This window comes from Myxocyprinus asiaticus, chromosome 35, assembly GCF_019703515.2.
Source record: "Myxocyprinus asiaticus isolate MX2 ecotype Aquarium Trade chromosome 35, UBuf_Myxa_2, whole genome shotgun sequence".
Lineage (NCBI taxonomy): Eukaryota > Metazoa > Chordata > Actinopteri > Cypriniformes > Catostomidae > Myxocyprinus > Myxocyprinus asiaticus.
The window spans coordinates 41159655-41183014 of NC_059378.1; the positions used below are offsets into that span (position 1 = coordinate 41159655).

The following is a 23360-nucleotide window of genomic DNA, read 5'->3' on the forward strand; positions in this document are numbered from 1 at the left end:
CAGAACTGTTTTATAATACAAGATAGATTTTGTGCACTGTTGATAATTTTAACATTTCATGATTATCATCATAATTTGTTACCCTTAAAGATGCACTGAATTTACATTCCTAAACATATTCTGTTATTGTAAGATATTGATTTATAAGGTAAATGATTAATGGTTAATGAGGTAAATGATTAATAAAATATATAGTCATTCTATAGGCCTATAAAGTTAGGGTAAACATTTCTTAAAAAACACATTTCTTACATTTAGCTAATTAATCTAATATTTGAAACATGAATGTATAGGATTATGAAGATGAAGTAAAATCATTTTAATTATCAGTAAATTACACATGTACATTTTATTCAAGGAGAAAATCAAATTTTTCTTTGTGTTTAACATTTCAGAAGCACTGATCACTATTTGACTGAACTGTTGATAATGTGATCTGATGTTGAGTTTTTTATTATTATTCTGTATTCTGTGGATCTTCAGCTGGATCACTGAGATTAGGACAACGATTCATATCCAGATGTGCTGTGTTTCTCACAACTCTGAATCCACCTCCACACCTCACGCTCTGATCTTTGGATCACATTTTCATCTATAGATGTTACAAATTCAAAAGAGTATGCATGAGTGGTAGATAATGTGATTTTAGCCAGAGAAGATGAATTTAATTTCCCTGTGATTAAAGCTATGAAAATTCAGTTATCGTTGTGTAAGAAAATATTTCTTTGCTGCCAGTTCAGTGACTCACCGCTTGATGCTTTAGAATTCTGCAAAATCCTCCAGAATCCCTCCATTATTATAGATTCCCACCTGCTTCCTTCCCTCTTAATCTGATCCTGGAGGTTTTCATCAACTGGCTCTTGAACTAAAAGAGTAATGTAGTATAAAACACAATAAACTATATGCACAAATTCAACTCTTGAAACTACAATCAGATACAATGTAAAATTTTTTTAAGCACTCTACTGGAAAACCCTACTTACTGATCTCTTGTTGATGTTTTCTGATCTGTGTCTCAGAAGATTTATTTGATTCATCCTCTTTAACTGTAAATAAAAACACAATATTACTGGAACTGAAATAAGACTGAGAACTCATAACTCATTTTAAGATCACTGACTTAGGGTGTAGCAAACTTCTCTGGCTTGCAAGGTCATTATATTCAGTGAAATCCATCAATATTTCTTTTGTTGTATTTTTAATTCCCTTAAATCTGTTGTTTCACTTAGTAATTTCAGCACATGTTGTGGGTCCAGACTTTCTTCTTCATCTGAATCCAGATCTTGTTGTGTGTCAGTCTCATGAAGATTCATTTCTGCAGCACAGCGAGTTTTGAGACAGAACACACAGTTTTCTGCCACCATCTGATCAATCTTCTGGAGCAGCTCTGTGACTTGATCTCGATTCTTCCTGTCTGTGTTGTCAAAGACGTGATATCTGTTCCCACATTTCTCAATCAGCCTCTGGAGGGAGTCTCCTTCACTCTCAATGTGCTCCTCGATTGACAAGTCTGGATATCTGTCACCCCATGTGAACAAAACTATGGTGTGTCTCCAGACTTCCTCTCCGAGAACAGCCATATTTTCTTCAATGATTCTCTTTTGTTCTTTCCAAAATGAAGTGTCTGCAGGAATTGTCAAGATCATGGCATTGGGAAATGTCTCACTTCCTGAAACACACTCTAGGATGGCAGTCCTCACAAACTCTGGATTGCAGTTAGTTGGGAAATACTTCCACCAGCCTGGGGTGTCCATCACTGTTATCTTTCTGCCATTCACATCCCCAAATATTTTTAAGCACTTGTTTGTTCTTCCTGTCTCCAGTACTTCATCATTGAAGATGATGTTTCCTGCTGAACGTTTTCCAGAAACAATCCACCCCAGCAGTACAACTCTCAGTGTTTGGAGTGGAAATACAGCTGCTTCAAGAACACATGAGCATGTCAGGATTCTATGAAACATTTTGGAAAACTCTAATCAGGCAAAACTATTTGTTCATCTGTACTACATATCTCTGTAATTTACTTTTACCTTTTTCTTTCAGCAGTTCATTTTTTTTCCTGCACCATTGTTTGTCTGGCTTTTGCTGTCTCTCTGATGTCTTCTCTCTTTTTCTTCATCTCAAGTAGTTTTTCATCATCAGTTTCAAAGTGTTTGCCATTGTTTACAGTCACAACACTATCAATCCTGACAAGCAGTTCTTCAACTCCATTACCTTTATTTACAATATCAAATATGTGGTATCTGTCTCCACATCTCTGGATGATCTGTTGCAGATCTTCTCCTTGACGCTGTATGTGCTGCTCAATGGATTCATCTTTCAGTGAAACTGTTCGTGTAAAGAGCACTATGACATATGACCAGATTCTCTCTCCAAAAAGACCAAAATGTTCCTCAATACTGATTCTGTGCTCTTGGGTAAAATGTAAACTGAGATCAATGACCAGCAGAAAAACATGAGGTCCTGGTGGACACAGGAAGACATTGCACACCAGTTCCTGTCTGACAACTTCTGGCAAATCCTTCAAACTGTACTCCTTCCACCAGCAGGTTGTGTTAATCAGAGTGATCTTTCTCCCATTCACTTCAATCTCTCGCTTAACAGACTGTATAAAGAATCTGCCAGACTCAACTTCATCACCTAAAATACTGTTAATCACTGATGCTTTTTCCAAGGATGGGGAACCTAGAACAACCCCTCTTAGCTCTGAAAAGATGAAGAATGGGAATAGAAAACAGACCTCAAATTTCATAAAAGAAGTTATTAATTATCTCAAAAGAAATAAAAGTACACAAGACAGTTTTGATAGGAATTAAAACTATTTTAAACGAGTATATGACATCATGTATTTTACTAAGTGGTTGATAAACAACCCAGTTCTTGTTAACCAGAAGAAAGTGAATTTTCAGGAATAGTGATCAGGACGTAAGCGTCAAACTCTTATAATATTACACATTTTGTATTCGTAGGACAAAACAAGACAATTTATTTATTTTACAGCAGTCAGTGCATGTATAGCATGTGTAACAAACATAGAAAAGAAATAAAAATGAAAGTAATATTTGATATCTTTACAAATAATCCGTGAACTTTACCTTGATCCATTTTTCTCACTTGGTCTTGGCTTCTGTGTCGTGATCCAAAAAAGACTTTTAAGTCCTGACAGAAAAATCAAACCAGTACAAATCTACACAATGGACAAAAGTATATGCCGACTTAACAAACTGGTACACAGAAACAATATGGCTGAAAGTGAAAGAACATGGAAATAATGTTGAAACCAGATTATCAGGGTAGCCTTGCTGCTCATATGACAATGAACACAAACAAAAACTGATAACCAGAAGTATTTACAATAAAAATATTTCTCCCCATAATAAATTTCAGAAAACAGCCTCAATAAGGAGAAATCAACATGACTGTTACTCAGGGAGAATGCAAACACATTTCATTTTCCTTTGGTATACTAATAAATGGTAGTGTTCGGTGGGTAACAGAGTGTTATTTGTTCAAGAAACAGAGCCAAAGAGAAAGGTGGATTGGTCTTCCTTTATTAGTGACAACTGACTTGTTTACACAGTGATGGGTTTGCTTACTACACTACTCTGGACACAATTAAAATTGTTTTCAATATATTATAACACTTATGTGCCTGTACACACAGACAAATGTTTTAGCCTATTTTTAAGATTTACACATTTCAATTTCATAACAATATTCCATTAAATTGAATTGAGCAATCTTTAACAAAAAGTAAAAAAAAAAACAAACAAAAAAAAAATACTTGGAAGTTTTAATTAAAAAAAAAAAATATTATACAATAAAATTTGATTAAATTTGGTTATGTAATTGAAATGTATAAATCAAATAGGCCAAAATATTTTTTTCAGTGTTTGTTAAGTGCAGGGATTTAGCTTGAATTGGAGAATCAGTGCTATAACATCATAGCTTCCCCCCAATTTCCTTCCAAAAACATTGGGCACCAGTAACACATCTACCATTATGTCATGTTGCTTGCAAAAATGTTTATTTTTCCACAGAATATTCTAGTTACAGTATTTGCTAGGAGTGGCTAACTGCCGATGCTAAATTCTTGAGACTTGAATGCAAAAATGCCCTTTAAAGCTTTAAAATGACTCATAATGTATTACAGGAATATAGATGTGCTTTTACAACATAATAACAAATCACTGGTGTTTACATACTGTACATGTTTCCCATTTGTGATCACATAAAAATGTAACAATGCTATAAAATGATCTGAAGGTTGAGATTAAAAAAACTTGTCTGTTATAATATAATATATTATATAGTAATATTGTTTCTCATTAGAACATGACACTGAAATGGCAGATAATACAACAGTCAGAGTCACCATTAGTAAAATACAGAGTATGAACACAATTTAGTTTCTTTTTTTATTTTTGATGGTTTGATGTTTTATTGTAGGCTTTAAGTCACTTCTCTGATGTCATCATCATGTCTTGTCTTCAGTCTCTTTGGCTTGATCACAGTTTCTGTATCTTGTATTTTGTCTATAGTTTGTTCAACATAATGTCGATGGTTCTGTAGCCACTCCTCAACTGCTTCCTTTGACTTCTGGATCTTTTCCTCCTGAGAGAGCTCTGAAAATATGAATTGTCATTTGTCATTGTCAGTACATTGGTACTGAGTAATCTTATTTAAACTGAAGACAATTATAAATGTGATATTTAGTGTGTGAAATATAAATGTTTAAAGCAATTTGCCCTATTCCAGTTCAATAACTCACCAAATGATTTAATGTCCAGCAAACTTTTCCGGACTCCATGTACCATAACATTTTCCCATCTGCTGAATTCTCTTTCCAGAAGTGTCTTAATGTTTTCAAGAGCTGAAAGATTTGATTAGCACATTATCAATATCAACATCATGCAAAGGGTATCAGCACAGCTTCTGTGTAATTGTAAAATATTTCCAACAAAACAAAAACGTCTCACTCATGTAACCTTGGTTCTCTGAAGGTGGGATGAGATGCTGCATCAGAAGTTGACACTTTGGGAGAACCCTTCAGTGGGGTGTTGACTTTGAAACCCTATACTATAGTGCCAATTTGATTGGCATGTGAAGCATGGTGCTCCGCCTATGCTAACATCATCGTGAGCATAGAAGCCAGAGCCCAGTGTCACACCATCAGAATTTTCTTAGTAAAGCAAGTACAGTGTAACGCTCGGCCCCTTAACAGCGAAATCAGTAACTGCGCACAGCTACGCAGCATCTCGTTCCCTCCTTTCAGGGATCCAAGGTTACGTGAGTAACCAAGTTGTTCCCTTTCAAGAAGGTAACTTTGACACTGCGTGGGAAGCTGATGCTATGGGATCTATATACCATAATGTTGTAGCACTGATGTGCAATGGCTTCTAGCCATTACAGTGTAGTCAAATGCATTGCTTTAGCTACCCCTTCATATTGAAAATAATAAACCAACAACTCGGTGTCAAGACAGAGACACTAGCCATGCCAGGTAGTGAAGCAATGTCTCAACACATTTTCCCGGTTAGTGGGAAGGAGGGGTGCAGTGGGAATCTAACACCAGTATTAGCCAATTGGTCAGTGATCAACCTTCTTCCTCTGTAAAGATCTGGGAAGAGAGGGAAGATACAGTACATGCAGGTTATTAAACCTGGTAAAGGTGTTAGGGAAAGCCCAACCTGCAGCCAGACATGTCTTCTAAAGACAAGCCCTTTGCTCATGCCTAGGAGGAGGCCATACTCCTGGTAGAATTAAATAGCGGAGGGAGACTTTAAAAGCAGCCCAAACACACCAGAGAGGGAGAGAGCGACACGAGAGTGTGGTGTTGGTGTGTTTACAGAGAGTTTATGTTATTGAGAAGTTGTTTAAGAAATTGTATGTTGTTGAACCATTAAGAAATCTGTTTGAGCACCTTGAGTTAAGAATCCACCAAGGATGACTGCGTGAACTGTGTGAGAGGGCAGAAAATAAACACTTGCCTGAACTGCTTCATTGCTTCCCGACACCTTCCTTCTTGAAAACAAACTTCCAATAATATCACACTGGTGCCGAAACCAAGGACATATGGAGTGACGTCGTCATGGAATCCTCACAACTGGGTGAAGTGATTAAGACCCTCGCCGGCATCCAACAGACCCTGCACCAGGCACTTGTGGAGCTGCGCCTGGAGCAGCATTTCCAACTCCTGCTCCAGGCTCAAGCGGAAGCTCGGCAGGCGTTCCGGAGCCTGATTGCTCACAAGAGGGATTGCTTCCTCGACCCCAGAGCCCACCTCGGCCCTCCATGATGCCTGCCGGAAATGGTTGTTGGCTGAGGGAACCAGCGGCACTCAGGACATCATAGATCTGGTGGTACTGGAGCAATTAATCTCCCAGCTGCCCTGTGGTATGGCCATGTGGGTCCAGTGCCACTGTCTGGCATCGCTGGAGGAAGCTGTCCAGCTGGCCGAGGATTACATGACGGCATTCCTGGGAAGCAGTGAACCGGAGACTCACTCGCTCTCTTCTCTCTCTCTCTCCTGCCCCCAAACCCCACCCCCGCCCATCCCATTTCCATCCCATCTCTGCCCCCAGGATACAGGGCAGTCCCATGCCCAAACCTCTTTCTTGGTTAGGGGGGTCTTTCCCCCCGCCTGTGTCCCCTGTTAACCCTGTCTCTCCCCGCTATCCCTCCCAGGTTGATGAGCCCAGCCCCACGGGTGTAATAGGGAAGCCTGGGCCAGTCTGTTGGAGCTGCGGTGAGCCAGGACATTTCCAAGACCAGTGTCCTGTGATGGAGGTGGGGACCCATGTCTGGATCCCCAACGTTCCACAGGCCGCCCCCGATTGAGCTGGGGGCGTATCAGTGAGTAACCAGGGGGATACAGTACATATCAAGCATTGGTGGATTCTGGCTGTTCCCAAACCTCTATCCACCAACGCTTGGTACAAGATGGGGCATTGGGCACAAATAGATGGGTGAAAGTGCAGTGTGTTAATGGGGATATTCACACATGTCCGGTGGTTACCACTGAGATACTGTTCAGAGGGAGAAAGCATAGAGTAGAGGCTGTGATTAATTCCCGCCTTACCCATCCACTGATTTTGGGGATGAATTGGCATGATTTTAAGTATTTATTAAGGGAAATATGTGTGGATGGGTCCTGTGAAATGTCTTGGTATGTGACGTGCAATGCAATGGTGGGAGAGGTGGTGCCAGGGCCGTCTATGTCTGCTGTGCATCAAAATGACGCAAGAAAGGGAATTCCCACCCTGAGGGAGTTCCCTGAAGAGGATTTCCCTCTAGAGCAGTCATGTGACGAGTCCCTCAAACACACTTTTGACCAAGAGAGAGTAATCGATGGTCAACAGCTCCAGCCTAACGTCGCGCTCGCATACCCATATTTTGCAATTATTAAAGATCGATTGTATCAAGTGACACAGGACACTCAAACAAAAGAGAGTACAACCCAGTTATTAGTGCCGAAGAGCTGTCGGGAAACTCTCTTCCAGGCAGCTCACCATAATCTGATGGCTGGCCATTAAGGACAGGAAAAAACACTCAACCGAATAATGGCCTGTTATTTTTATTTTTTGGCCAGGCATTCACGGAGACATTCGCAGGTTGTGTGCACCACGCCGTGAATGTCAGTTGGTGAATCCACTAGCCACCCCAAAAGTGCCATGGTGGATTAGTCCTGGTGGATTATGCAACGTGATATCCGGAAGCAGTGCCCCTGTGCAACATCTCAGCACATAGTGTTGTGGAGGCACTCTTCAAAATTATCTCCTGGGTGGGGATTAAAAAAAAATCCTCACTGATCAAGGCACAAAGTTCATGTCCCGTACACTACGCGAACTGTATGAATTATTGGGGATTAAATCAATCTGTACCAGCGTTTATTACCCTCAAACCGATGGGTTGGTTGAGTGATTTAATAAAACCCTAAAAAATATGATTCATAAGTTCGTGCACAAACTCATATAGCAATGATTGGCGGTGGCACATGCAACATCTGAGAGCCGTCCTAAGGTTGTTGAGAAGGGCAGGGTTCACGGCCAACCCGAAGAAGTGCGCATTTGGGTGGTTGGAAGTTCGGTATTTGGGGTTTCACTTAGGTCATGAGCAGGTACGACCCCAAATTAACAAAACCGTAGCGATCGCGGCCTGCCCAAGGCCCAAGACCAAAGAGGAGGCGAGACAGTTCCTGGGGCTAGCTAGCTACTACCGAAGGTTTGTGCCTAGTTACTCTGACGTCACCAGCCCTTTGACTGATCTCACTAGAAAGGGGGCTCCCGATCCGGTGCAGTGGACGGAGTCATGCCAACAGGCTTTCCTAAAGTCAAATCTGCTCATGGGGGGCCGCTCTTACATGCTCCGAACTTCTCTCTCCCCTTTATTTTGCAGACGGATACATCAAATCAAATCAAATCAAAATCAAATCACTTCAATCACAGATCAACTGCATCCGACAGAGGGCTGGGTGCTGTACATTAGCCGCAAACTCTCTCTGAGGGAAACAAGTACAGCACCACTGAGAAGGAGTGTCTGGCGATCAAGCGGGCCATACTTGCTCTCTGCTACTACCTGCTGAAGAGGGTCTTCACCCTCTGTTCAGATCACACCCCACTCCAGTTGCTCCACCGCATGAAGGATACCAATGCGTGGATCACCCATTGGTACCTGGTGCTTCAGCCATTCAAATTTGAGGTGATCCACAGACCGGAGGTGCAGATGGCTGTGGCTGACTTTCTCTCCAGAAATGGGGGAGGGTTGACAGGCTGGATGTTGCCCCGGCCTGAGTCGGGTGGTGGGGATATGTGTTGATGGGGGGCATGGTCGTGTGTCTGTTTGCGCGAGAGAGGGAGTGCTGTTGTTCATCAAACTGGCTGGCGTAATTTCTAACAGCTGATTCTTGTTACAGTGATAGCAGACGGAGACCTCAAAAGCAGCCCAAACACACCAGAGAGGGAGAGAGTGACACGAGAGTGTGGTGTTGGCGTGTTTACAGAGTTTATGTTATTGAAAATTTGTTTAAGAAATTTTATGTTGTTGAACCATTAAGAAACCTGTTTTAGCACCTTGAGTTACGAAGCCACCAAGGACGATTGCGTGAACTGTGTGAGAGGGCAGAAAATAAACACTTGCCTGAACTGCTTCGTTGCTTCCTGACTCCTTCCTTCTTGATAAGGAACTTTCAACAATATCACAATATATATATATATATATATATATATATATATATACAGTTGAAGTCAGAAGTTTACATACACTTAGCTTGAAGTCATTTAAACTAATTTTTTAACCACTCCACAGATTTCATATTAGCAACTATAGTTTTGGCAAGTTGTTTAGGACATCTACTTTGTGCATGACGTGAGTCATTTTTCCAACAATTTTTTACAGACAGATTGTTTCACTTTTACTTGACTGTATCACAATTCCAGTGGGTCAGAAGTTTACATACACTAAGTTAACTGTGCCTTTAAGCAGCTTAAAATTCCAGAAAATGATGTCAAGACTTTAGGCAATCAGCCAATTAGCTTCTGATAGGCCAATAGGATAATTTGAGTCATTTGGAGGTGTACCTGTGGATGTATTTTAAGGCCTACCTTCACACTCAGTGCCTCTTTGCTTGACATCATTGGAAAATTAAAAGAAATCAGCCAAGACCTCAGCATAAAATTGTGGACCTCCACAAGTCTGGTTCATCCTTGGGAGCAATTTCCAAATGCCTGAAGGTACCACTTTCATCTGTACAAACAATAGTATGCCAGTTGAAACACCATGGGACCATGCAGCCATCATACCATTTAGGAAGGAGATGCATTCTGTCTCCTAGAGATTAATGTAGTTTGGTGTGAAAAGTGAAAATCAATCCCAGAACAACAGCAAAGGACCTTGTGAAGATGCTGGAGGAAACAGGCAGACAAGTATCTACAGTTGTGCTCAAAAGTTTGCATACCCTGGCAGAAATTGTGAAATTTTGGTATTGATTTTGAAAATATGACTGATCATGCAAAAAAAACCTGTGTTTTATTTAAGGATAATGATCATATGAAACCATTTATTTTTAAACAACCACACCGTCTTTTTCCAGAGCAGCCTGTATTTCTCCTGAGGTTACCTGTGGGTTTTTCTTTGTATCCCGAACAATTCTTCTGGCAGTTGTGGCAGAAATCTTTCTTGGTCTACCTGACTTTGGCTTGGTATCAAGAGATCGCTGAATTTTCCACTTCTTAATAAGTGATTGAACAGTACTGACCAGCATTTTCAAGGCTTTGGATATCTTTTATATCCTTTTCCATCTTTATAAAGTTCCATTACCTTGTTACTGTAACGATGGCTGGCACTGGCAATGAAGAAGACGATGATGTGAAGATGAGAGAACCCAAGTGCAGTTTATTTACAAACGTGATAACCTATAACCCTAACTACAAATGTGAAAAATAAAACATAAACATGATCTTGACTATGACTTGACTATGAGCAAGACTTGACTTGAACCAACCTTACATCAACATTCACATTCAATACTTGACAACTAGACAAAGCAAACATGAGGGCTTAAATACAAGACATGGGAGAATATAAACCAATGAACAAACAGAATTCATAACAAGCTAATTAAACAATAAACCAATGAAAACATGACACATGAACATGGAGGGAAAACAGGAATCACATGACAAGGGAAACAGGAACTAAACATTTCAAAATAAAAGACATGAATCAACAAAATACACATGACATATCCCCCCCACTAAGGGGCGGCTCCCGATGCCCCAACACATAAACAAAACACGTAAAACATGACTTAAATCCTAAGTTCCGTAGGGAGCCGGGGGGGGGGGGGGGGGGGGGGGTTGTCTTGAGTTGTGGTGTGGCGAGAAAGGGTGAGGGGTATGGGACCAGGGCAGAGTCCGTGGGGGGTGGACCCATGAGAGGCTCGAGGGGCGGAGCCATGGAGACTCAAAGGGCCAGGGTGGAGCCGATGGCAGGGAAGACCAAGGTGGCGCTGGAGGCTCAGAGGAGCAAGGTGGAGCTGGGGGATCGGAAGACTGCGGTGGAGCCAGTGGGACTGAGGACCAAGGTGGAGCCGTAGGGAAGGAGGTCCCCAGTGGAGCTGACAGATCGGAGGGATGAGGCGCAGCCAGAGGATCAGAGAGCCAAGGTGGATCCAGGTGACTGACAGACCAAGGAGGAGCCGGAGGGACGAGGGACCCCGGCAAAGCCGACAGGCTGAAGGACCGCAGTGGAGCCGAGGGAACGCAGAGCTGAGGCAATGTCGAGGGACCAACAGGCCAAGGCGAAATCCAAGGCTCGGAGGTCCAGGCGGGGTCGGAGGGCCGAAAGTTTCCCTTGCCTGCTCAGGAGAAATAAGTGTGGGTATAAGGGTGGGAAACATCTCCAGGACCAACTGCTCAGGTGTGGCTGTGACGTGGCATGGAGCAGGCTGAGGCGTTGCTGTGATGTGGCATGGAGCAAAAGATGGCGCTAGCTCAGCTACCATGACTATGAACTCTGGCTCAGCGGCCATGACGTGACACTCTGGCTCGGCGGCCATGATGTGGGACGCTGGCTCGTCGACCATGACGTGGGACGCTGGCTCGTCGACCATGACGTGGGACTCCGGCTCGGCATCCGCCTCCCCCACAGTGAATGTGGAACCAATAATCTGCAGGGTGAGGTCAATATATTGAGCCAGGCTGTGGGTAATCTGACCGCCTGGCATCAGAGAAGAGATGGGCTCATTAAGTCCAAATCGGAAACAGTCCTTGAGGGCCACCACATTAAAGTCCACCTGGCAGGCCAGAGAGCAAAAGTCCTCCACATAATCCTCCAGAGGACAATACCCCTGACGTAGACGGAGGAGCTGGATTGCTGGGTTCTGGTATTCTGTAACGAGTGGCTGCTGGCAATGATGAAGATGATGATGTGAAGATGAGAGAACCCAAGTGCAGTTTATTTACAAACGTGATAACCTATAACCCTAACTACAAACATGAAACATAAAACATAAACATGAACTTGACTATGAATTGACTATAAGGAAGACTTCACTTGATCCAACCTTACATCAACATTCACATTCAATACTTGACAACTAGACAATGCAAACATGAGGGCTTAAATACAAGACATGGGAGAACATAAACCAATGAACAAACAGAACTCGTAACAAGCTAATTGAACAATAAACCAATGAAAACATGACACATGAACATGGAGGGAAAACAGGAATCACATGACAAGGGAAACAGAAACTAAACATTTCAAAATAAAAGACATGAATCAACAAAATACACATGACAGTTACGCAGGTCTTTTGACAGTTCTTTTCTGCTCCTCATGGATCTAGCCTGCTCAGTGCATCCACATGAGAGCTAACAAACTCATTAACTATTTATACACAGACACTAATTGCAATTTAAAAAGCCACAGGTGTGGGAAATTAAACTTTAATTGCCATTTAAACCTGTGTGTGTCACCTTGTGTGTCTGTAACAAGGCCAAACATTCAAGGGTATGTAAACTTTTGATCAGGGCCAATAGGGTGATTTCTGTTATCATTATGATTTAAAAAGGAGCCAAACAACTATGTGATAATAAATGGCTTCATGTGATCACTATCCTTAAAAAAAAGACATGATCAGTCATATTTTCAAACTCAATGCCAAAATTTCACAATTTCTGCCAGGGTATGCAAACTTTTGAGCACAACTGTATATCCACAGTAAAATGAGTCCTATATGGACATAACATGAAAGGCTGCTCAGCAAGGAAGAAGCCACTGCTCTAAACCTACCATAAAAAGCCAGACAACAGTTTGCAAGTGCACATGGGGACAAAGATCTTACTTTCTGGAGAAATGTCCTCTGGTCTGATGAAACACAAATTGAACTGTTTGGATATAATGACCATCGTTATGTTTGGAGAAAAAAGGGTGAGGCTTGCAAGCCGAAGAACACCATCCCAACCATGAAGCATGGGGGTGGCAGCATCATGTTATTAAAATTATGTGGATATATTGAAGCAAAATCTCAAGGCATCAGCCAGGAAGTTAAAGCTCAGTCGCAAATGGGTCTTCCAAATGGACAATAACCCCAAGCATACCTCCAAATTTGTGGAAAAATGGCTTAAGGACAACAAAGTCATGGTATTGGAGTTGCCATCACAAAGCCGATAGAAAATTTGCAGGCAGAACTGAAAAAGCGTGTGCGAGCAAGGAGGCCTACAAACCTGACACAGTTACACCAGTTCTGTTTGGAGGAGTGGGCCAAAATTCCAGCAACTTATTGTGAGAAGCTTGTGAAAGGCTACCCAAAAGATTTGACCCAAGTTAAACAATTTAAAGTCAGTGCTACCAAATACTAACAAAGTGTATGTAAAGACCAACTGGGAATGTGATGAAAGAAATAAAAGCTGAAATAAATAATTCTCTCTACTATTATTCTGACATTTCATATTCTTAAAATAAAGTAGTGATCCTAACTGACCTAAGACAGAGAATGTTTTCTATGATTAAATGTCAGGAATTGTGAAAAACTGAGTTTAAATACATTTGGCTAAGGTGTATGTAAACTTCTGACTCTCTCTCTCTCTCTCTCTATATATATACACCTGCAGTGTGCTCTGCGGCTGAACGTCACTCACCATCGGTGGGTGGTTGCTCTGCGCAACCGAGACTGGATTTTTGCTCACTTTTATAAAAATGTTTGTGCTTCATGCAGTCGCTACAAGGTCTGTCTGTTGTGCTGGGGCATGGCATTCTTCTGGCATACCGCCAACAGTAAAGATTGAGATAGTGTTCTCATTCCCAGCATACATCAGTGGGGAAAGCAAGAGCGTTGTTCTGGGAATACGGAAGAATCCGCTGCACAGGGTCTATCCAGCATGCATGCCTCGCAAACAAGGTCTGAGTTGGCAGTCTTCTGGCATGGCGTCAACAACAGTAAAAACAGGGCTAACTGTCCTGTGCTACTGTGGAGGTGTCACACTCTCAATCCTGGCTTACAATGGTAGGTAAAGTGAGAAGTGAATTCCTGGTAATTTTTGCCAGGGGTGTCATTCCACTGACACCATGCCACCCATAGAACTGCCAATTTCCTGGGCACAGATTTTGGTGACCGGAGTGCCAATTCTTGGCATTGCCATTTAAACAAGCACTGCAAAGGCGGCTGCACCAGAGACCTGGATATATCCACTAAATAGGTAGAATGTCTAGTCAAAACATGAAACTCTGGAAAGGGCAGCACCGGTGGTGAAGCTCGAAGGCCCGCCGACACAGTGAACACCTTTTGCCTTTTTCCAATGGCAGGGTTCTCTCAAGCTTAAACCTTGTCAAGCATAGGATAATGGACTGAAACCATTAGTTGGTCATGTGTGCCGAAATGCAACCGAGTCGAGTTTCATATTTGGAAGGAAAGGTGACCCTGTTTTTAAAGCTCAAATAAAAAACCTCAAGCAACACAGTCTCAGAGGCTGCTTTGTTCTGTTTCTAACCCTGAGTGCATAACATTATAGAATCCCCTTCATCTCTGCCGAACATGATTGTATAATGTGCGCCGATTCTGGGGCACAGACTGTCACTTTCAGGTGAAGCTGCTTGATATGGAGGAAAATGCGGCATGCAAGGCTTGAGCTTGCGAAAAAAAAAAAACCTCCTAAAATCTCCATGCACTGTATCCCTTCCTCTCGTGTCCTACTCATAAGATGTCTTGAGAGCAGCAGAAGAGCAATTGGGAAGAGAGGGGAGTGGCTTCGGATTTCAGAACGAAAGCATTTAGCATCTCTTGCTGAGAGAGAAGAGTGTTGAGTTTCATGTGTTCACCATGAATAAAATCAATCTCACTGAGCGCTGTTTCAGCAAGGGCTCAGCCCAGGCTAAATACAGTGGTCGTCCTGAATGGGCAAACCTTTTAATATAGAGAAAAAGGCATGCAAGGCATGAGCCTATGACAAACCCTCCTTAAATCTCAGTGCTCTATATCAACTCCTGATCTCTCGGAAGCCGTAGAGGAGCAGGCAGGATGGAGCGGCTTCCTCTTTCAGAATGAAAGCGAGCCGCTAGAGAAAAAGTGTCATAAGTTTTATGCGCTCACATTGAACGCAAACATTTTCAATGAGCACTGTTAGGGAACAGCACTCATGCCAGTCAGACAGAGTGATATATTGCTCACCAGTGGAAAAACTTGTGAAACATTGCCATCTTTAAATAGATGTGCTTTAAGCAGGTGACTCTTTTAGTTTCTTCAATATACACTTTTAGGAGTGCAATGTAAACACTTAAAACACGGAAAAGTTTTTGAAGGGTTGCTTCTTTTGCTCGAACACAGCAGGGAAAAAGAAAATTCTGCCCTGAAAAAGGAAAATTCTGATGGTGTAACACTGGGCTCCGGCTTATATGCTCATGATAACATCAGCATAGGCAGAGCGCAAAGCTTTACCAGCCAATCAAATTGGCATGATGGTTTAGAGTTTCAAAGTCAATGCCCCCTGAAGAGTGCTTCCATAGCGCCAGCTTCTGACGCAGTGTTGAAGTTGCCTTCTTGAAAAGAAACTCTACTTACTACTGTTCTGTTGAGGTGTAGTGATCACTTCCGCTGGTTCAGAGGATTTAGGAGATTCATTTTGAACTACATATGAGACAAAATTTAATGAAAATGGAAAGTACTCTTAAAATATCTATTATGTATAATATATTTTACATATTATGTAAAAACAAATAAAGTATAAAGAAGTACCAACGTACAGTTAATTGGAGAATCCATACTTCTATATTCATCAAGGTATAGGTTTTCTTCCATGATATCCATCCATAAGCTTTCTATCTTCTCTCTTATCTCTTTTGCCTTCCTGTTAATCCCCTCATCCAGAAAGTGGCTGACATCCTTCAGTTTGATCTCATCCATCGTCACATTTTCTTGGGTATCAGTTCTCTGAAGATGCGACTCTAAATCATGGTATTTCGCTTTAGTGTCAAGACGGAACAAACAGTTTCCTGCCACCATCTGATCAATCTTCTGGAGCAGCTCTGTGACTTGATCTCGATTCTTCCTGTCTGTGTTGTCAAAGACGTGATATCTGTTCCCACATTTCTCAATCAGCCACTGGAGGGAGTCTCCTTCACTCTCAATGTGCTCCTCGATTGAGACGACAGGAAGTTTGTCGCCCAGCGTGAACAAAACTATGGTGTGTCTCCAAACGTCCTCACCAAGGATGGCCATATTTTTTTGAATGATACTTTTTTGTTCTTTCTGAAATGAAGTATCTGCCGGAATCACTAGGATCATGGCATGAGGAAATTTCTTACATTCTGAAACGCTGTCTAGAATTGCAGATCTAACAAAATCTGGGTTTAATTCTGATGCAAAATACTTCCACCAGCCTGGAGTGTCCAGTACGGTAATTTTCCTTCCGTCCACATTGCTGAAGCCTCTTGTTCCCTTTTCTGTTCTCCCTCCTGTGACAAATTCATCCTGGTTCAAGATGGTGTTTCCAGCAAGACTTTTTCCAGCGATCACCCATCCCAGAAGAACTACTCTGATCTCCTCAAGACGACGCACGTAGGCTGAGATTAAAGATTAGTTGAAAAAAGAGAATAAAGAATCTGTTTTACAGTCTCTGAATCTGTGTACAGAATTAGGCAAAAGATTGAATATCTGTCACTCACCTCTTTCTTGAATTATTGAACTTTGCGCCTGTACTTTGCATTTTCTAGCACTTGCTCTCGTCTGAATTTCCTCCCACTTGATGTTGAGTTCCTTTACTTTTTTTAGGTCAATGTTCAAGTGCTTGCCATCATTCTTTTTGACAATTCCTTCAATTTTCACTAGCAGCTCTGTGATTTGAGTTTTGTCATGATGGTTAGAATTATTAAAAACATGATATTCATTTCCACACTTTTCAATGAGCCGCTTGAGCGCTGGTCCTGCTCTCTGAATATGTCGCTCTATGTCTTTCTCTTTAATCAAGTCCCCTCTTGTGAAGAGTACTATAGTATGTGCCCAGACATTTGGACCAAGTAGCTCGACGTGTTCAACCAAAATTTTTCCATCAGATTCAGTAAATTTAAAATCTGCCTGAATGGTGATTATGACAGCATGAGGTGAACACTGAGACACTCTGCGCACCAACTGCTGTTTAGAAATGTTTGATAAATCATTTAAACTGAACTCTTTCCACCAGCCTGGTGTCTCAACCAAGTAGACTCTTTTCCCATCAATAAATCCCTCTCTCTTCACATTTTCATCTGTCAATTCCTTTATCTCTACTTCACTGGCCGCCAATATAGTGTTGATCACTGATGTCTTCCCTGAGCTGTGCCATCCAAGTAGTGCTGCCCTCACCTCTGGGTGACCACAAAGGGGAAATAGAGGAGAATAATTAGCAGTGTACCAAACGGATAACCAACCCAAACACAGAATGAAACAAAAGTGCCACAAAGGTATTCTTTGTAAATAGATTCTATAGTTATCATTAATGATCGGGCATGCTGAAATTTGTTACCACGATTTGCAGTGCACTGCTGCACATGCATGATATCAACACAGACAGGCATCATGTTAAATTATGGGTTCCAGGGCTCCAGACTGCGATTAAATGTAAATTTTTCCTGCCTGTGCGACTATAGAGTTGGCAACTCTCTCCCTTTCTCTTTGCCGTTTTTTGTTGCATATGACAAACCTCAAATGGAAAACGCTCCTTACTTGATACCCAGATCAATTATCAGCACGACATGATGCAATCACAGAGCAGTGCGGACTTCAGTCTGCTATTATAAACAGCTCCAATCTACTTGAATGGGTAAATACCGAAATCTCTAAAACGGTTGTCAAGATTACGATCAAAGAACATATTTCAAATCAGCAGTAAAATCCGACAACAATGGTATCAATGGTAAATTGTGCTTCTTTAGCTCGGTTCATGCTACAATAACGCTACTTTTCAGGCTGGTTCAGCTAATGCTCCAGCACGTTCTCGAGTTGCCTGACAGGTGATGTCTGTATCTAAAATGTGAATGGCTCTTTTACCTCTAAGGCAGGATTTCCTTTTCTATGTACATTGGGCATTCCACTATGTTCTTCATATTGAGCCAAGTGGTCAATGTGTTGACGTTTCAATCTTCTGGCCACGCATTCTCTCTTCATATGCATTTGCAGGTCAGAGTTCACCAAATTACAACTTTCAGTGGGAGCCAAACGCAAAATTTCTTCGAATGAACTTGCATTCCTGGTCTCCTGCATTTGGATGAGTTTAAATGGGAGAGAATGGAGCGTGAAGACCACCCATAATGAAAGGAATCTGTTAAGGTTGTTTTCCACATCTAGCGCTCAGCCTTTCAAAGTATTCTCTTTTAAACACAGTCAAATACCAACGCGTTCGATGCATACGCACTACAACTGCTTTATGTTACTCATTTAGTACAGTCAATGGCAGGTGCATGCGCCGACAATGTGCACAGACGAGGACTGTCTGCGTGTCGAGAAAATCTAACCCATGTGCAGACAGTCTGCACAGACTGTACTGATGACGAAATTTATGTCACGCATACTGTGAGCATTCCGGTCAGCAATGTGGACAACAGAAGTATACTTTGGCCTTTAAGGAGTCCCAACTCAGTTGCACAGTCAGACAAACTCAGTCCTCAATATTGCAGTCCTCAAAATATGCAATATTGTTTATAACTGCACATATTTGTGCAATGCAATTCAATAATAATATTACTTTTTTTTTATTAGTTTCTGTCATCATCATGTGCTAGAGAACTACTGTAAAATGTTAGTCTGGAGCCTTGGGTTCAGTTCCCCTTGAGCAAACCTTGGTTAAAGTGACAGTTTCACTATTTACCCTCATGTTGTTCCAAACACATATGACTCACTTTCTAATATTGAAGAAAGATTTGGCTTCTCTTTTAATGGAAGAGCATAAAAGTATAATGAAAGTGAACAGGTATTGGGTTTGTCAAGCTCCAAAAAGTCAGTCAATACAAATTATGTGCTATATTCCAAGTCTTCTACAGAAATTCAAAAGCTTTAAGTGAGGAACAGATTGAAATTTAAATCATTTTGAAATGAAAATCTTCCCTTCCATCAAAGCTTTGAAATGGTCTGATGACCAAACATCATTGGCGCCATGTTTTATTTGAAAGCTACTGTATGACTTTAGAAGATCTATGAACATTTTGTGCTCTTTTCATGTGGCTTTTTTTATAATTTAGTTGCTTGACATCTCCAGTCCCCATTCACTTTCATTATATGGAAAAAAAAAAAGCAGCCAGGATATTTTGTCAAAAGTTCACATTTTGTGTTCGAGGGATGAGAGACAATGAAACCATATTGGAACAACATGGCGGTGACTAAATTATGAAGATTCACAGATCACTTCTTGTGGTCAGCCAAGCTCTTTAACACAAGGCCAGGGGTGGACTAGTCATTGGGAACACCAGGAGCTTTTCTGGTGGGCCGCTGGGTAATTTGGGTCGGCCCATTGCTATGCAAGTACCGGCCCGTCCTACAAGCGAAATATGCAGCCACCCTAAGCTCCAACGTGCCCACGCAGACCCCATTACAGAGCGAATATTCAATGAACTCTGCAAATTAAAGCCAATACAACGGCTTATATTTGAAAAAAAAATTTAGGACTTTTATTTTGAAATGACTTACACACTGTAATGCATTTCTGTTCATGTGCATTAACTCGTGTGACCTCATCTATTGACATACAAATCACAATAATGGTGACAACCAAAGACAACATATTAAGTATAAGATGAGCTCTGAATAATCGCAAAATGACAAATAACTGCAAGTTAAAACAAATGTAATAACAGCAGTGTATATAAAATCTGCAAACAGTAAAGCTATGAGCAGTACATAGTCATATGGATAATTTATTCATAAAACAGGAAGCTGAAGTGCGGCTTGCTGAATATTTCTCACACCTGATAAAAATGCAGAAAATAAGATTACTTTGTGGCAATTTGAGTCTTTGAGGTTTACTTTGTTTAAAGGATAGCAGAAACAGCACTTGTCAAAGCATTGGGCTTTTCACTTTTTCTCAAGAATAATCTGGGGAATTAAAACATTGCAGATATAAAGACGCAACAAACTCACACAGAGTGAAAATATGAGCAATTAATTAATCTGCAAAATATCTGCAAAGTTCTACACTTTAAGAGGTATGTTTATTTTTTAACATACAGTACATTTATATTTGTTTATATATATACACTGTCGGCCAAAAGTTTGGAATAATGTACAGATTTTGCTGTTTCGGAAGGAAATTGGTACTTTAATCAGCAAAGTGGCGTTCAACTGATCACAAAGTATAGTCAGGACATTACTGATGTAAAAAACAGCACCATCACTATTTGAAAAAAGTAATTTTTGATCAAATCTAGACAGCAGCCATCACTCCAACACCTTATCCTTGAGTAATCATGATAAATTGATCATTTGGTACTAGAAAATCACTTGCCATTATATCAAACACTGCTGAAAGATATTTGGTTCATTAAATGAAGCTGAACATTGTCTTTGTGTTTGTTTTTGAGTTGTCACAGTATGCAATAGACTGGCATGTCTTAAGGTCAATATTAGGTCAAAAATGGCAAAAAAGAAACAGCTTTCTCTAGAAACTCTTCAGTCAATCATTGTTTTGAGGAATGAAGGCTATACAATGCTTTGAAAGATTTCATACAAAGGTGTACACTACAGTCTTCAAAGACAAAGGACAACTGACTCTAACAAGGACAGAAAGAGATGTGGAAGACCAGATGTACAACTAAACAAGAGGATAAGTACATCAGAGTCTCTAGTTTGAGAAATAGACGCCTCACATGTCCTCAGCTGACAGCTTCATTGAATTCTACCCGCTCAACACCAGTTTCATGTACAACAGTAAAGAGAAGACTCAGGGGTGCAGGCCTTATGGGAAGAATTGCAAAGAAAAAGCCACTTTTGAAACAGAAAAACAAAAAGAAAAGGTTCGAGTGGGCAAAGAAACACAGACATTGGACAACAGATAATTGGAAAAGAGTGTTATGGATCTTAACCCCATTGAGCTTTTGTGGGATCAGCTAGACTGTAAGGTGCGTGAGAAGTGCCCGACAAGACAGTCACATCTATGGCAAGTGCTACAGGAAGTGTGGGGTGAAATGTCACCTGAGTATCTGGACAAACTGACAGCTAGAATGTCAAGGATCTGCAAAGCTGTCATTGCTGCACGTGGAGGATTTTTGATGAGAACTCTTTGAAATAGTTTAAGAAGTTCTGAACATATTTTTCAAATTGTAATAGTAATTTTTCACATTATTAATGTCCTGACTATACATTGTGATCAGTTGAATGCCACTTTGGTGAATAAAACTACCAATTTCTTTCCATAAGAGCAAAATCTGTACATTATTCCAAACTTTTTTTTTAAATAAACATTTACACACAGTTATGTAAGTAATTGATATAAAATTTTAAGCATTGTCATCAGTGTCCTGCTGTGTGACACTTTCTTCATCTAACTATTTTAAACATAATTTTATGACCTTTTATAGCTATATCTACATATATAATATATTATTATTATTATTATTATTATTATTATTATTATTATACTTGTTGTTTCCACACCCTCATATTAACTAAGACAAAAGTTTTTTTGCACTTCTAGAAAAAAGTTTAAAGGTGATTAAGATCTTTAAAAACTTAGAAGAACTTTCATGCACATTTTAACCTATCATCTGTATGTTGGGAAAAAAGTTTTCGGACATGTTATATGTCTGAGCTATAAAGTGCTTATTTTTAGTGCTTTCTCTAAAAAAAATCCAGTTTTATATGTTTTAAAGTAATGACATCATTTGCACTGGTGGGGCCTGTTGTCATGACTAGCAGTCAATAGAATTTTCTTTTTTTTTTACACAAAAATGTGAAATTGAGCTGGAAAATGAAATCAATGAGCCGTTATGGGCCACTATGGGCCAGAATGTCCAGGGCCACTTTTCCGCCCCTGCACAAGGCTACAACACACTTAGGTTGAGTTAATGAGGAAAGTTACATTCTTTATGACTACCTACCTTTCTGATCCTCTACTCGTACTTTGGACATTTTCTTATTCCATGAGCTTCACTGCCTGTATAAGAGTAAAGGGGTACAGTACAGATTTGACACCTCAAACGACATAGTATGCATCGTGTCTTATAAAACACTTCTCTTCAATGACAACTGGATAAAGCTATTAAAAAGCTCTTATATCACATCTAATTTTCCACAACTCATGTTGTCTGGAGCTTTTCTTTGTCTATTTGTAATGTTTCATCAGGGGAACAATGCAAAAACACTGTATGTCAATCCCTCATCGCCCTGTTGTCATGTCCATCAAAACAAAACAAAAAATAATAATCGCTAGAAAAACAAGTAATTTTACTCATAAACCAGTATGTAATGTAGAATAAGTTCAGAAATAACAAACGTGCGTTTTCATATTCGTATATTTACCTGCAGTGTTGAAATATATTTGTTTATTAATTCGTTTATTTATTATTTGTCAGATATAGCCCTTTAAATGTAAGCTAATACGTACAATGATAGATTATATATTAAAACAGTAGGTCAAGAGGTGTCTTACCTAAAATGGCACTGCTTGACTTTTCCTGTTGTTGCGTATGAAGAAATTCTCAGTAAAAAGATTTAATTATAACCAAAACGTCGAAACTACCAAAAATTATAACAACTCTGTGCAAATGCATTTAAACATGCATTTTAAAATAATAAAGAGTAATGTGTTTGACTTAATCAATTTTGATAGCGGAAACCCTAATGATGAAAAAGGTGAAAGTGAAACAAAACCTTTTTTTTTGTTTTTCTTTTTTTTTTTTTTTTAAAGAAGCACGTTTGAGGTGTGATTGCCTCCCCTGCTGGCCACAGATCGCAGTAAACATAATTTAACTACTACTTCAAATCTAAATTTCAGTCTTTCAGTCTTAATTTAGGCTATATTTTATGCTCAGGAAAATCTCATTATTGTGGTTGTCCCCTTTTAACGATTTGTCAACTCAACGGATTTTAATTTGTATGTTATTACGTTCGTGTGATGTGAAAATATGTTAAAATTCATTACATAAGTGAAATATATTGTAAATAATGTTGTAGGTTGCATTATTCCTATGTTGTTACACATGAGTCGTGACTTCTTATTTGTTGTTTTTATAATCACACTGTACAGAAAAGTACATTTCTAAAATCTGAATAAGAATGAGACATATCAGTCTATCGTCTGTTTTCAAAATTTAGACTCCACCAGAGATCCTTCACCCAACAGAAACTGTAACGGTCAACTTGCGTGTTACGACAGTAAGTCATCGTTTGCGGATAC

At 40.3% G+C, this 23360-nt stretch overlaps 2 protein-coding genes across 3 annotated transcripts; both read right to left on the reverse strand.

Annotated features, from left to right (window-relative positions):
• Window positions 1–781: 781 nt before the first annotated feature.
• LOC127426485 (GTPase IMAP family member 8-like) lies at window positions 782–22841 on the reverse strand. Of its 2 annotated transcripts, none has more exons than XM_051673337.1 (9): window positions 22614–22841; window positions 22063–22118; window positions 16666–17343; window positions 15745–16563; window positions 15563–15628; window positions 4772–4873; window positions 3096–4625; window positions 984–1046; window positions 782–865 (listed from the first exon to the last, which is right to left on the reverse strand). In XM_051673337.1, exons 2-7 carry the CDS (start codon window positions 22091–22093, stop codon window positions 4453–4455), a joined length of 1869 nt encoding a protein of 622 aa, XP_051529297.1. In that variant the 5' UTR covers window positions 22094–22118; window positions 22614–22841; the 3' UTR covers window positions 782–865; window positions 984–1046; window positions 3096–4452. The 2 variants fall into 2 exon arrangements, with proteins under 2 accessions (XP_051529297.1, XP_051529296.1); XM_051673336.1 differs by lacking the exons at window positions 782–865; window positions 984–1046 and adding exons at window positions 1778–1921; window positions 2031–2706.
• Window positions 2048–3105, reverse strand: LOC127426410 (GTPase IMAP family member 9-like). Its single transcript, XM_051673193.1, has 2 exons — window positions 3096–3105; window positions 2048–2706 (listed from the first exon to the last, which is right to left on the reverse strand). The coding sequence occupies exons 1-2, from the start codon at window positions 3103–3105 to the stop codon at window positions 2048–2050; spliced, it is 669 nt and encodes a 222-aa protein (XP_051529153.1).
• Window positions 22842–23360: the final 519 nt, after the last annotated feature.

Bases quoted from the DNA above. Each gene is read 5' to 3' on its own strand.
- LOC127426485 (XM_051673337.1), bottom strand. From the start codon at position 22,093: ATGTCCAAAGTACGAGTAGAGGATCAGAAAG. The intron at 17,344-22,062 runs GTAGGTAGTCAT...GTGGTCACCCAG, and splicing joins ACGAGTAGAGGATCAGAAAG to AGGTGAGGGCAGCACTACTT. The intron at 16,564-16,665 runs GTGAGTGACAGA...CTTTAATCTCAG, and splicing joins TTCAATAATTCAAGAAAGAG to CCTACGTGCGTCGTCTTGAG.